This window comes from Gobio gobio, assembly GCF_949357685.1.
Source record: "Gobio gobio genome assembly, chromosome: 25".
NCBI classification, from domain to species: Eukaryota; Metazoa; Chordata; class Actinopteri; order Cypriniformes; family Gobionidae; genus Gobio; species Gobio gobio.
Window position 1 is genome coordinate 10,661,816 of NC_137121.1, and position 15,916 is coordinate 10,677,731.

General features: G+C 37.7%; 2 protein-coding genes across 2 annotated transcripts in view; both read left to right on the forward strand.

The window, feature by feature from the left end:
* Positions 1 to 761: 761 nt before the first annotated feature.
* LOC307121759 (GTPase IMAP family member 9-like) lies at positions 762 to 8,576 on the forward strand (the record flags this gene model as incomplete). Its single annotated transcript, XM_079809520.1, has 4 exons — positions 762 to 768; positions 2,719 to 3,315; positions 8,315 to 8,412; positions 8,523 to 8,576. The coding sequence occupies 4 exons, from the start codon at positions 762 to 764 to the stop codon at positions 8,574 to 8,576; spliced, it is 756 nt and encodes a 251-aa protein (XP_079665646.1).
* A 113-nt stretch (positions 8,577 to 8,689) lies between these two features.
* Positions 8,690 to 15,916, forward strand: part of LOC307121760 (uncharacterized protein) — a gene marked incomplete at its 5' end in the record, with an annotated part of 65,650 nt that continues 58,423 nt past the window's right edge. The window contains 2 exons of the mRNA XM_079809521.1: positions 8,690 to 8,831; positions 9,514 to 9,600. Of these exons, the coding sequence (XP_079665647.1) occupies positions 8,690 to 8,831; positions 9,514 to 9,600 (229 nt within the window). The remainder of the gene's footprint in view (positions 8,832 to 9,513; positions 9,601 to 15,916) is intronic.

Below are 15,916 nucleotides of genomic sequence, written 5' to 3' on the forward strand. Positions count from 1 at the left end.
ATAGAATGAAATGAAATTGCATGTAAAGGCAAAAACAATGGGATTTATTTTTAATTCAACAATCAATTTTTAGGTTTCAGGATTTTTTTAAACAAACTTTGTTAAGAGATGATTCTGAACTATGTTATGAAAGATATAATGGAATGTATTGATATAGCATTTTACTTTATGCAATGTGTGGGTAAAATGGCCGTACTTGGATTTTCCCATTCAATACAATGTATGTAACCACTGCATCTAATTTGCATATTAATGTGTTCTTGGTGCAACATGTAATGAAAAAAGAAGTGTAATAATGGGAGTAATAATTGCCAACATTTTCATAATAATATCTAATATTTCATAGGAAATGAAAATGCCTGATAAACATGATTTAAGTCCTGGCGTCCTCTACAGTGGACATTTTTGAAAGTTTTGTAAAATAAAGTCATATTTTGATTAGAAACACCCTTAACATTTTCCTGAGATGTTGATTTATAACAAAACATTTGAAAATGAATCTGATTTAAATTATAATTAAAAAAATATTATATTTCCATTAAGCGTGCTAAACCTTAATGTCAACCGTTTTTAAAGACCAAGAAGTTGTCCTGGTGAAACCTCCAAACATTTGGTATCTCTGCAAAGCCCCGAATGTGCTCTTTACAGGACATCCAGACTGTGACATGTATGATGTCAGTGAAATTCACTAAAATATAATGTCCACTACAGTGGACAAAAGTCTATTCGTGGGTCCCAGCATAGACATCATATAAGATGATATGAAAGGTATTTCAAAACAACCTATATGATGTCTATGGGTCCCAGGAGGATACGTAAAATAACCTCGAAGATCACTTTTGCACATTTCCGCACACCTGCTTGAAATATTATTATGGTACATAGTTCATCAAAATGCAATGTCGTCAGTTTGCCTAAATTAGAACAGACCGTTCAAATGTTTTGCGCACCATTTACACGTGGTAGGGAGCAGGTGTAAATTTCTTTTGTACCAACATTTTGAAAATACGAACATTTTCGTGAATCCAAAAATTTACGTCAGAGCGGCTTTTTTGAGAAGGGGCTCGCTGCAGCCTGCGGTGGATGTCCAACCCGGCCCACATCCAAGTGTGACGTCAGAGGCCAGGCCAATGCCGCCCTGCAGCCGATTTTTAAGATTTTATTGGTCATATCAATCACAGTAGAGACTGCCTCTACACCAAACACTGATCCCTAAACCTACCCATCACTGTAACGAATTAAGTACTGAATTGCCTACACCAAACTCTTTTCCCTAAACCTAACCGTCACTGTAACGAATTAAGTACTGATTGCCTACACCAAACTCTTTTCCCTAAACCTAACCGTCACTGTAACGAATTAAGTACTGATTGCCTACACCAAACTCTTTTCCCTAAACCTAACCGTCACTGTAACGAATTAAGTACTGAATTGCCTACACCAAACTCTTTTCCCTAAACCTAACCGTCACTGTAACGAATTAAGTACTGATTGCCTACACCAAACTCTTTTCTCTAAACCTAACCGTCACTGTAACGAATTAAGTACTGATTGCCTACACCAAACACTGATCTCTAAACCTAACCGTCACTGTAACGAATTAAGTACTGATTGCCTACACCAAACACTGATCCCTAAACCTACCCGTCACTGTAACGAATTAAGTACTGATTGCCTACACCAAACACTGATCTCTAAACCTAACCGTCACTGTAACGAATTAAGTACTGATTGCCTACACCAAACTCTTTTCCCTAAACCTAACCGTCACTGTAACGAATTAAGTACTGATTGCCTACACCAAACACTGATCCCTAAACCTACCCGTCACTGTAACGAATTAAGTACTGATTGCCTACACCAAACACTGATCCCTAAACCTACCCATCACTGTAACGAATTAAGTACTTATTGCCTACACCAAACACTGATCCCTAAACCTACCCATCACTGTAACGAATTAAGTACTTATTGCCTACACCAAACACTGATCCCTAAACCTACCCATCACTGTAACGAATTAAGTACTGATTGCCTACACCAAACACTGATCCCTAAACCTACCCATCACTGTAACGAATTAAGTACTGATTGCCTACACCAAACACTGATCCCTAAACCTACCCATCACTGTAACGAATTAAGTACTGATTGCCTACACCAAACACTGATCTCTAAACCTACCCGTAACTGTAACCAATGAAATTAGCTGCAGGGCGGGATTTCTGACGTCACACTTGGATGTGGGCAGAGTTGGATATCCACCGCAGGCTGCAGAGAGCCCTACTTGCCTTTTTTTACACACACATTTGTTCTGCTCGTGTTTCAGGAATGAGGCCCCTTGTGTGCAAAACCATAGACCTTAATCTACTGAAGCACAAAATAAGTAAAGAAGACTCAATCCAGGGGTCTATTTGTGCGCTGTTTGAGAGGAGTGTGTGCTGTTTTTTGCAAGCTGTGTGTGCGCGCAAGAAAGTTATTTTTGCCAATACATTGCAATTTAGCCCTGAGTTTTTTGTAATCTGTGTTTTTGTTTTCTCCTGATTGAGAAAATTAAACGATTCTCTTTTCTTCAATATTTTGTGAACCATAGATGATTTCCATTCATGTGTCATTTGTATTATTATGAGTAGCATATTTTGGTACAGCTTTCTTGTTAACTGTTAAGAAAAAACACACACAACAGGATAAGTGTTTTTTAATCTCTATTTGTTTCAGGTGACGCTCAACATCTCTCAGAGCTGAGGATTGTGTTGATGGGTTTTAGAGCTGCTGGTAAGAGTTCAACAGGAAACACCATCCTGGGCCGAGAGGAGTTTGACTTGAAGAGATCTGCTCAGTGTGTGAGGAGACATGGAGAAGTAGCAGACAGACACATCACTGTCATTGAAGCTCCAGGATGGTGGAGGGATTACACTGTAGAGATGAGTCCTGAGATACTGAAACAGGAGATTGTGCTCAGTGTGTCTCTGTGTCCTCCAGGACCACACGCTGTACTACTGATCATACGTGTGGACACTAGATTTAAAGAGACTGAGAGAAAAGCATTGCAGGAGCATCTGGATCTTCTCAGTGAGAGAGTCTGGAGTCACACTATAGTGCTGTTCACTCATGGAGACTCTCTGTCAGACACATCTATAGAGCAGCACATTGAGAGTGAAGGGCAGGATCTCCAGCGGCTGCTGGACAAATGTGGGAACAGGTATCATGTTCTCAACAATCACAACAGGAGTGACGACACTCAGATCAAGGAGCTGCTGGAGAAGATTGAGGAGACAGTGGCTCAAAACAACGGAAATTTTGGATCACAGACTAGTGAGTGAATATTGTCTACACACAGTCTCAAATGTGTTTCCTCCTCATTGTCCCCAGTTTTTTTTAATAGATGTAGTAATAAATGGTTTAAAAGTGACCATCACACAGACCTCAGGTTGAGCTCTAACACTCACTCTTACAGTTTTCATTTCTCTCAGATGGTCTCCTATCCTGATACTGACCAGGTTTAACCCTGTTTAGCTTCATTCAGAAACCAGGGCAAACCAAGAGCTGCAGGATCAAAATAAATTAATTTGAATATTGTAATCATATAATGTTCTGTTTGTATGTGAACCAAAGCGCTGTGGTGAAGTGAATCCTCCTGACCAGTGTTGCTAACTCTCGCAAGACAAATAAGCAACTGCAGCTTCAAAATGAGCCCCAAAAAAGCCCAATATTATGTTATTTATTATCATCAATATTATTTATGACTAATAAATGAGCCTGTGTTAAACTGAAACCACTATGAGTTTGAAAAACAAAAACAGATGGGATTTCATCAAATTTCAACAAAGCCTTTCAACATCAACATTGCGAGAAGGGACAGCACAAGCAGGGCCAGATCTTAAAAACACTGCTCCCCACCGCTATCCCTGTTGATCAGAACTTCAGTCCAGAACTGTTCTGCCTTGTTTTCCACCTCTGTCAATTGCCTGATGCTATGTATCCAGGACTCCAAGATCACCAGTGGACATTTTCAGCATGGATACTGTGGCTAACTGTGGTTTGTTCTGAGAGTCACTGATGTGCTGAATGATGCCATGGATTTGCTGGAGTCTGTTCTGAACCTGCTTTGCTGCTTCCAGAAGGAAGTCCTGCCATCTGTTCTTCACATTTGTTTCCACAGTGCTGTCAAGCATTGCTTCTCCAAGAGCAACAGTAAACATTAGTAAATAGTAAAATTAACTGCACACATGATAATCGGCTCTGTCATTCAAATCATCAAGGAGTTTGGAATTGGATAGAGGAATGACGCAGGGTGTAATTTACTCTTGAGATGTGAGGTATAAAAATAACTGTAGGCAATCCTGCATTTTGAATACATTCACATTTTCGAGTTGGAACAAGGGGCAGGGAGGGGGAGGACGAATTACGCTACAGCACCTTTTTCTACGGCACTGATTGGCTATTAGCTTAAGCAGACATTAGCCAATCAGTGCATTGGACAAAACAGCAACCTCTCAGCGTGAAGCCCAGCGTCGTGTATTATAAGCGTACTTGCTTGCTCTGACCCATTTAGAGTTGACATAAGTTTGAACATCTCAATGGATCACAACCACATGACCTGATGAATATATTCCTACAATAACGTGTCAGTTGCTTTGTATAAATGTGTCTGTCAAACACATTACTGTAAATGTTCTTCTACTGATCTGCTCTGTGCTTTCATCATTACAGTGAGTGGAGAGGATGGATATGATTCATGCTCTCTGGGAAGTTCTGCTCATGGTTCATTCAGATCCTGATCAGGAGCAGACTCAGCTTTCAGTTCATCACAATCCAGAGATTCATCAAACACAAGTTATGAGTCAGTGGGCATAAAACGATATAACAGCAATGAATGGCTACCACCAAACTGTGAGTGTCTTTAGTTTTATTTGCACACTTTCAGCAGACTTTGGTCTCCCAGTAACATTTTTAAGCACTGTTGTGTAGATTGTCATAAATTTGTTACTACGTTTTTCCCCATCATAAAATTTGGACACTTTCTACATCTCCTTTCATTTGGTCAATTTTTACACAAATGGTAATGCTGATATTTTAATTTATGGCAATAAATGCAAACCTGATACGAAATAAAATAAAAGGCACATATAATACTTATTACCTCCTTTTGAAAGTTTCAGAATACATTTTTATGGTCAACTTTATAAACTTTATATACAATAAATAGCAATCAGACTTATCTAATATGTAATAAAGATATTTCATAGATAAAACCAGGATAAAACTTTACTGATTAATAAAGTATTTGTTTAATGTTTTAAAGGGCAGCTGGTAAAGATTACCAATAGGCTACAATATCTTTAAGAATACACTGAAAGTGTTAAATGTAAGAATTTCATGCCTTTTTATAATTTCATTTCTTCCCTCCAGTGAGTGGAGATGAGCGGTCGGACACAAGGTTTCTGGGAAGTTCTGGTTACGGTTCATTCAGATCCCGATCAGGAGCAGACAGTGATTCAGTTTATAGCTCATCACGCTCTAAAGTCTCATCTCACAGCTCAGGATTCGGGTCTTTGCGGTCCATCCCGGAGTCTGTGGAACATTCAGGAACCAGACGAGCACTTGCTTTGCCCAAGATCTCAACGCTTTTCCCAAGAAGATTAAAGAAGCGTGATAAGCATGAAGAAGACACTAAGAAAACTTGAATTATATAAAACTAATTGAAAGAGAATTTGTCTTTAAATGTTGACATTTATAATTTTGACATAATTTTAATGATAACTATGTGGCAAGCAGGACGAGTGGCCGGTGGTGTGATTGATAATGAGCGCCAGCTGAGTTCCAGACCGGTCTCTTATCTCTCACGGAGGAGCTTCGAAAGCATAAAAGGAGGAGCGACGACAGTGAACAACGAGAGAGAACCAGGCCTGGACTTTTGCGTTATGTTTTGTTAATGTTTTATTATGTGTGTGCGGCAAGAGCACATGAAATGATTTCTTGCTGTATACTTTATTGAAATCGTGAAATGGCCTTAAAGGGTTAGTTCACCCAAAAATGAAAATTCTGTCATTAATTACTCACCCTCATGTCGTTGGACACCCGTAAGACCAACTTGTTCTCGACTTCCGTGTGTGCCTCCACGACGCATGCGCGAGAATATGACGCAGATCCGGCGTTCGGACACATGACCCAGAAGCGATTTGTTTACAAGCAGAGGAAGACGCGCCGTATCTAAACTGTTGGATTCTACATTGATCGTGCTTTAGGTCTCGGCGTAGTGCTCAAAATGGGGCTTAAGTGTGTATTTCATGGATTCCCGAACGCCGGATCTGCATCATATTCTCGCGCATGCATCGTGGAGGCACACACGGAAGACAAGAACAAGTTGGATAAAGGTGTTATTTAGATTTTTCGCATCGTAAAATTATTGTAGAGCCACTGTGGTTAGATGGACTTTGTAACGACGTTTTAAGTGCCTTTCATGGATCTTGGAAGTGTCAATGTACTGAATGCCAATGGAGGCCTTTCTGAAGCCTTTCTCAGCCATCAGCTTTCAACTAAAATATCTTCATTTGTGTTCCGAATATGAACGGAGGTCTGACGGGTGTCCAACGACATGAGGGTGAGTAATTAATGACAGAATTTTCATTTTTGGGTGAACTAACCCTTTAAGCAATTACTAGATAAAATGCAATTTTTTTTGGGGTGATATATCTAATATATGCACAGATTGATTCTGACAGCGCTGCACGAGCTCGTGGCACCATCGGCTGGACACTATTAGCTTGTTAGCCAGGGTTCAAAGTGCGAAAACAATAAGCACTGAACGGTGCTACTCCTCAGTTGCCCGGTAACCTTTTTATGAATGGATGGATTTGAGAAAAAAAAGCGCAACATGCAGTGAGCATATTCAGCATAAGATACTTCTTTTGAAAACTTTTTAAAAAAAATCGTACATATCCCAGTCTGAACTGTAGCACTGTAAGACTTTGAATATTAAAGTGCAAATCAACACCTGAGCACTCTTGTGGGTTTGCTGCTGTTACAATTAAAATCTACATAAGGGTAAAAACATGACAGGCAGACATGATGTATAAGCAAAACAGCTACAACTTAGTTTTTGAACCTTGATTAGCACGAGTTGTAAAATCAATAAATTGATATAATTAACATTTAAATGCATTAACATTGCAGTGTTCTTTGATTATTTTGTCATAAATTTGTCCATTTATTAAACTTTCTGTATAATTCATTTGATTTTAAATCCCAGATTTCTGTACATGTACGCAGACACACAGAATCACTGATCCAATGCTTTGCTCTCTACTGTTGGCAAATGCAACTATGGCTTCTTTTGAAAGATAAAGTGTTTTATTTATGTATTGTTTGTGATTTGAAGCTTCTAATGCAGGATCATAAACATCAAAATGCTCCTCAAGAGATCATAAGTGCATAAGTGACTAATGCATAAAATAGTCTGAAGTTTTTGACTCTCTCCAATAAAGCAGAAAAAACACAAGAATCGAGTGAAATAGTTTTTTATATGTAATCAGAACACACAACAAAACTACTAAAAGTAGAGCTTAGTTGTGTGTTCTTGTCATAGTATTGATTTTTATTTCAAGATACATTTTTTTTTAGAGTTTTAATTTTGTAGTTTTAGTGAACTATAATAACCCTCTCTCAAAGTTCACATATAGTGGATTCTGGAGTGGATTTCCGCTGGGGTGTAACGATACCTCCATATGGACTGATCCATCAATCTAGTTTTAGGATTTTTTTTCATTACTGATTTTTTCATATTTTTATTTTTATAGTCTCTTTTTCATTATTTTATATTTTTTTTAAGTATATTTTTATTGATCTCCCAATTGGAATACAGGATGTGCGATTTTCAGAGAGTTCAATTAAATGCTTATATATATATATAAATATATATATATATAAATGTATACATATATATGTCTCTTTGCATTTATCATTTTATTAATTAAATTTTTGGGTTAATATGCAACATTTGTAGCATATTAAGGCCAATTTAAAATTTGACATATCAACAATCCACTTATGAATACATTAAATGTTTTTTTTTTTATATATATATTTTATATATATATATATATATATAGCATTTGGCTTCGTTTTTCAAATATAAGATATTTATAATATATCCATCGATAACAGAGAAAACTCCTGACAGAGTAAATGAAGAATTAAAAGTCCCAAAATAAAAAAAAGATTATAGATACAATGGCACCTGTCAATGGGTGGGATGGATATTATGACTCAGCAAGTGAACAGTCAGTTCTTGAATTTCTTGTTTTGGACGCAGGAAAAACAGGCAAGAGAAAAGATCTGAGTGACTTTGACAAGGGCCAAATAGTGATGTCTAGACGACTGGTGGTCCAGAGGAACAAAACGCCAAGTCTTGTGGGTGTTCCTGGTATGCAGTGGTCAGTAGCTACCTATAGTGTTGCAAGGAAGGAAGTTTGCTGTGTATTGTTTGCTGTGTATTGGGCTGTGTATCCCTGACCTCTCAGAGTGCCCATGCTGACCCCTGTCCACCATTGAAAGTGCCCACAATGGACACATGAGTGTCGGAACTGGACAATGGAGCAATGGAAGAAAGTGGCCTGGTCTGATGAATCTTTTAGGTGGATGGCCGAGTGTGTGTGCGTCGTTCAGTTGGGGAAGAGATGGCAGCGTGATGCACTATGGGAAGACAGGCCGGTGGAGGCAGTGTTACGCTCTGGACAGTGTTCTGTTGGGAATCTTGGATCCTGGCATTCATGTGGATGTTACTTTGACACGTACCACTGAGATTGTTGCAGACACGTACACTCCTTCAGGCAATGGTGTTCCCTGATGGCAGCGACCTCTTTCAGAACATGATGAAGAGTTCAAGCTGTTGCTTCGGCCTCCAAATTTCCCAGATCTCAGTCCGATTGATCATCTAGGGGATGTCCAGGGCCAAAAAAATTAGATGAATGGAGGCCAGGTTTTTTTTTTCTTCTAAAAATAATTTAAAAAATAATTTATAATTTTTACTTTGATTAAAGAGGTATTGGATGTTCTAACAGCATATTCAATTGTTTTTATGCACCTTCTATTATGTAAATAATAATTAGTGTCATAAATATATCATAAAGTTTATTACATATTATTATAATATAAGTGTAACGTTGTGGCAGGGATGAGAATCCAAATGCAGCTTTGAACATTTATTAAAGACATAAACAAAGAAAGTCCAAGACGGCAAACAGGCAGGAGCACAAAGACAGGAACACATACAGGAGCAACGACCAACCAACAACAACTGAAGCAGTGGGGTATAAATACACAGGGAAACAAGGTTAACGAGATAAAAGAGGGAGTGGCTAAATGGGAAACACCTGGGAGAACTAACACACCATGAAAAACTACAAAGGACTACAACACATGGCACAGGACAGGAAATAACACAAAGTGTCCACAAACACACAGGGAATATGTGACAATAAGATTCAAGTGTATATGTTTGTATGTTTGCAGGCGCTGTATACAGATGCACAGGACGGAGCTTCGACACAAACTCTCTCATTCATGATGTTCTTTACCTGGAGCAGATCCTCACCACTGGTATGAGAGACGCTTTTATTCTCATAACTGGGATGCATCACTTCCTTTCTAGAGTAATATAGGGATTCACTGAGCTATGAAGCTCGACCAGGCCGCAGTGAGATCCATGATGAACACACTTCAGCCGCTGAGTTTAGAACAGAGTCTGGCAGGAGGAGGAGGAGGAGGATTCCTGTTCTTACTCACCCGTGAGCGCAACAGAAAAAACTTAACAGCAGACGACATGAATCTGACTGCCTTATAAATAACAATTAAACTGATATTTCTGTTAATATAACAATGTTTCTTTCATAAGTTTTAACATCTGTCTGTTAACAGCTGCAGTGCAACAGTCCTCAATGAAACAGCCCCTCTTAACTTTACTTTTATGAGTGTCTGCAGAGCAGTTAGGAGAGGTGTAGCTGTTCTTTTTAAAGATATCTATCAATGTAAGCAAGTATCATTTGCTGATTATTTGTCTTTCAAATATCTGGGTATTGTGTTAAAAGGTGCTCCACACATCCTGATTATCATTATTTACAGGCCTCCGAAATACTCTCCAGCCTTTATTGAGGACTTTACAGAGCTGTTATCAATAATTTCCTCAGAGTTTGACTGTTTTGCTATTGCTGGGGATTTTAACATTCACATCAGAAATCAATATGGCAAAAGAAATCATAACTGTTTTAAATACTTTTGATTTGACTCAGCATGTACATGGACCCACACATGATCGTGGAGAAAACCTAGATTTACTCTTCAGCAAGGGTCTAAACATTTAATCGATTGTTATTAAGGATGTTGCACTGTCCGATCATTTCTGTATTTTCTTTGATATATTGATCTCTCCTGCCATTGAAACTTGATCTGTCTCTGTCAAAAAGAGATGCTTAAATGAGAACACTAATGTGCTGTTTATGAAGACTATATCTCTAACACCAAGCATAGGCCTATCTGCAAACTCTGTTGATTTTCTCCTTGACTCCTTTAACTAAGAGTTAAGAGTGTAATTGATGGAATTGCTCCTGTGAAAGTCAAGAAAAAGAGTGGCAGACAAAAAGCTCCTTGGAGAAACACAACATCAGGGCAAATAATGAAAAGACAATGCAGAAAAGCTGAGCGCATGTGGTGGAAGACAAAACTTGTAGTCCATTATAACATTTATAAAGACAGTCTTCATGCTTTCAATGTGGAACTAGGCAAAGCTAGACAGACCTTTTTCTCAAATATTTTAAACATAAACAACACGCGCACTCTTTTTTCTACTGTCGAGAGACTAACAAACCCCCCGAGTCACATTCCCAATGAAATGCTCCCAGACAGCAAATGTAGTGAGTTTGCTTCCTTCTTCTCTGAGAAAATCAATAATATCAGAAAGGCGATCAGCACATCCTTGAGTTGCTCTGGGGTCAGTCAGATCAGACCACAACCTCAGAAAGTTACTATGACTGATTTCGAATCAATTTATGGTAAAATTTTAGAAGAAACGATACAGCACCTTAAAACATCAACCTGCGCCCATGACACACTCCCCACTTCTTTTTTCAAAAGTGTTTAACTGTCTAGAAGCAGATCTTCTAGAAGTGGTAAACTCCTCACTTCTTTCTGGGACTTTTCCAAACTCCCTAAAAACCACAGTAGTAAAGCCCCTCCTGAAAAAGAGAAATCTGGATAACTCCATACTGAGCAACTACAGACCAATCTCAAATCTCCCCTTCATAGGCAAGATCATTGAAAAGGTTTTTTTCAGTCAGCTGAACAAATTCTTGAGCTCAAACGGATACTTTGACAATTTTCAATCTGGTTTCCGACAGCATCACAGCACAGACACAGCGCTCATAAAGATAATAAATGATATTCGCTTAAATACTGATACAGGTAAATTATCAGTTCTGGTGCTACTCGACCTCAGTGCTGCTTTTGACACTGTCGAACACAACATACTTCTTGACAGGCTGGAAAACTGGGTCAGGCTTTCTGGGATGGTCCTTAAATGGTTCAGGTCATACTTAGAAGGGAGAGGCTATTATGTGAGCATTGGTGACCATAAGTCTGAGTGGACATCCATGACATGCGGAGTCCCACAAGGGTCAATTCTTGCACCACTCCTATTCAACCTGTATATGCTGCCACTGAGCCAAATAATGAAAAATAACAAAATTGCTTACCACAGCTATGCAGACGACACCCAGAACTTAGCCCTATCGCCTAACGACTACAGCCCCATTGACTCCCTGTACAAATGCATTGATGAAGTTAACAACTGGATGTGCCAAAACGTTCTTCAGTTAAACAAAGACAAAACTGAACTCACTGCATTTGGAAATAAAGATGAAATTCTCAAGGTGAACGCATATCTTGAGGCTAAAGGTCTGAAAACAAAAAATCAAGTCAGGAATTTGGGTGTGATATTGGAGTCAGACCTGAGTTTCAGTAGTCATGTCAAAGCAATAACTAAATCAGCTTACTTTCATCTAAAAAATATCGCAAGAATTAGATGCTTTGTTTCCAGACAAGACCTAGAGAAACTCATTCATGCTTTCATCACCAGCAGGGTGGACTATTGTAATTGTCTTCTCACCGGCCTTCCCAAAAAGACCATTAGACAGCTGCAGCTCATACAGAAGCTGCTGCCAGGATCCTGAGCAGAACCAGAAAATATGACCATATCACACCAGTCCTCAGGTCTTTACACCGGCTTCCAGTTACATTTAGGATCTATTTTAAAGTACTGTTGCTTGTTTATAAATCAATCAATGGTCTAGGACCTCAAAACATTGCAGATATGCTTACTGAATATAAACCCAACAGATCACTCAGATCATCAGGATCAAGTCAGTTAGAAAAACCAAGAGTACACTCAAAGCAAGGAGAGTCTGCTTTTAGCTATTATGCCAGCCGTAGCTGGAACCAGCTTCCTGAACAGATCAGATGTGATCCAACAGTAGCCCCATTCAAATCCAGACTCAAAACACATCTGTTTAGCTGTGCATTTACTGAATGAGCACTGTGCCACTGTACATCCGACTGATGATTGCACTTTACCTTATCTACCGGTATGTATCATCTTTTTATTCTTTTAATTTAATTTAAATTATTTTTTATAATTGTTTTAACTGAACCTTGTTTATATTTTTGTTTTGTTTTTATACTCAGGTGTGAGTGTGCAACACCGGGTTGCTACTAGTGTGCCTCACAAACCGAAAATATCTGACTCTTCTGTTCAGGGGAGCCACAAATTTAGTATTGTTATTTTCTTTCTAATAACATGGTATTTTTATTTCTTATGTTGTGATTATTCTATCAATATTTTAATACCTTTTCTATGTAAAGCACCATTGTGTATGAAATGTGCTATATAAATAAACTTGCCTTGCCACCACTCGTATCATATACACTTATACAGTATAAGATATGGGCATGGAGGCCCACTTCTGGTGCCATGTAAAGGGATTTCTTAAAAAATAGCCAAACGGTCAAATAAATATAAATGCTAAAAAAAAAGTTTTTATTGGACACCTGTGCTGGTGTGGATGTAGTTTCAGCAGCAGCTGTGAAAAGACGCTCCTGTGCAGGTTCTGCAGGGCTTCAGCGTGATATGAGCTTGGCTCTTTGCAGTTTAGGTGCTTATGGAATTTCACAGCTCTCTTTTGGATATTGATTAATAAGGCATATTGTGCTAATTCAGCTCGAGTTGTTTGGTGTTGCTCTGTTTACTTTTAGGATGCTTTTACAAATTTGGGAAACCTGTAATTTCTTCCATTACACATTTGCGGGGACAAATCACATTAGTCTGATTGGTTGAAGACCTATCCAATTGCATACAGAGTCATTTGAACTATGCCAGTTGATCACGCCTCTTGTACAGTATAAAATACAAGAAGACTCCTAAGACCAATGTTCAATCTTAAAAGATTGAGCTTGGTCTGGTGATAGCCAGACAATAAATCATCTGCAAAGAGGAGACATTTAATTTCTTATTCTGTCAGGGTTGGGCTGGGGGCAATCAAATTATTTAATTATTTTGGCTCATTTGTTTATATGTAAAATAAAGAGGGGCTCAACGGGCAACCTTGTCTGACTCCTCATTGTTGAGAGAAAAATACTGTTCGCTTGTTCCCTATTTTCGCAAGTGTTGTTTTATACATCTCTATACATTCCCTCCGATCCCAATTTCCAGTAGGCCTAGTTTTAGAAAGAGTAATTCATGCCAGATTGAATCAAAAGCCTTCTTAAAGTCAACAAAGCAAGCAAAGACTGTGGTTTTGTTTTAGTGTATGTGCTTATCAATGATCATGTGGAGGGTGTAAATCCAATTTAACTTTTCAGTAGGATTTTGTGGGTTTTGAGGAAGTTCTGCAATCTTATATTAATAATGAAACTGAATATTTTCCTAATTTTGCTTTTGACACATATGCCTCTGTAATTGTTTGCCTCCTTGTATAAAGATGTAATTAGGCCTTGATTCCATATCCTACACTCAAAACAATGTTAAATAATGCTATATGCAGTTTTGAATTTTTCATTGATGTATTTGATCATTTTGTTTAATATTCTATCAATGCCACATGCCTTGTTGGGTTTTAATGCATGTAGTCTATATCAGTTAGCTAATGATATTTATTTTAGTTGTTTTGTAAAGATTTTCAAGTGTGTCCCCCTTCCTGTTTCGAATGGCCAATTCTTGCTGTTGTGGTCTATAGAGTGTTCCAGTTTTTCCTGTTCTTGGCTCCTCATGAAATACTTGTTCTGTGGGCGGGCACTAATGCACTCTATTATTTTGTCCACTTCCTTCTTAAGTTTTCTATTTCTATATGATGTATTTTCATTATGTATCGTTTTCCATATTAAGAGTGGGTTTATGAAGACATTTTAACTTGTAATTAATATTTAAACAAGTTACTGTCACTTAAAAATTGCAAACAGCTTGTCTTGAATAAAACGTCAGCTTTACACCTGTAGACACGCCTTATGTTTGTCACAGTTATAAAGCACAAGCAAGTGGGTCCCGTCAAAAACACCTTGCAAGTGGATTGCAAGTAAAAACTACTAGACTGCTGATGGAACTATATTTACTTTGGAGCTCCAACTGAGACAAAACAAGTACAATGGACTTTGGTAAGTTTTTCACTTCTAACTGAAGGCTATTTGTATGAAAGTAAACATGTTTACAGTTTCTGTGAGACACTTTTACTGCTTTTACTTTCATATTGGTCTATATAAGACTTTTGATCTGTATATGTCACTTTGAGCTTAGTTTTTCATATATCATTTATATATGAGCAGACATAAATGGACCTTTTGGCTTTATTTGCATCCACTAAAATGTAAATGAAATTATTTACATTTTACCATGAAGTCCCATTGAGATTAAATGATATATTTTAAAGCAAAGACATGGCCAAAGAAGCCATGCAAACTCAAACAAACAAACAAACAAACAAACAAACAAACAAACAAAAAACATGTAGGCCTACAACACATTTAAAATCCCTTACAAAAATAAGTTTATTCAAGTGTGCTATTAGGCTATTCGTTCAAAATAAAAATAAGTATACTTCCAGTCTAATTTGTATGTACTTTTCAAAAATATACTTCTTTGAAATATGCTTAAAATTACATTTAAGTATACTTTCACTTACTGACAGAAAAGTCTAGTATATTTGGCCTAGACTTACACTCCGACAATCCATGTTTTCACTGTTATACGGTAGAGGGCGCTATTACACATCTTCTGAAAAAGTACACAATTTCTGGATCAAAACACAGTTGAAGAAACAGAAACAACAGGCGATAGAAACATCGTTAACACACGTAAGCTAAAGTTTTTAAAGATTTTTTTAAGATTTTCTGTGACTGACTGATTTAGACTTTCTTATCATTACGGTAAACTTATTCCTTAATGTTCTAAATGTAGTCCAATCAGCAGAGGAGCTTGAAAATCTAGCCTGGGCCCATGACATATTTCTCATTCAGTCATGTAATATTGATGGTGTATTTGATGGTGCTAATAGCAACCAATGCAATGATAATGCTACTGTGTAGGTGTGTACACATACAACCCGAATTCTGGAAATGTTGGGACGTTTTTTAAATTTGAATAAAATGAAAACTTAAAGACTTTCAAATCACATGAGTCAATATTTTATTAACAGTAGAACATAGATAATATAACAAATGTTTAAACAGAAATTTTACACTTTTATCCACTAAATGAGCTCATTTCAAACTTGATGCCTGCTACAGGTCTCAAAAAAGTTGGCACGGGCAACAAATGGCTGAAAAAGCAAGCCATTTAACAAAGATTCAGCTGGGAGAACATCTAGCATCTAATTAA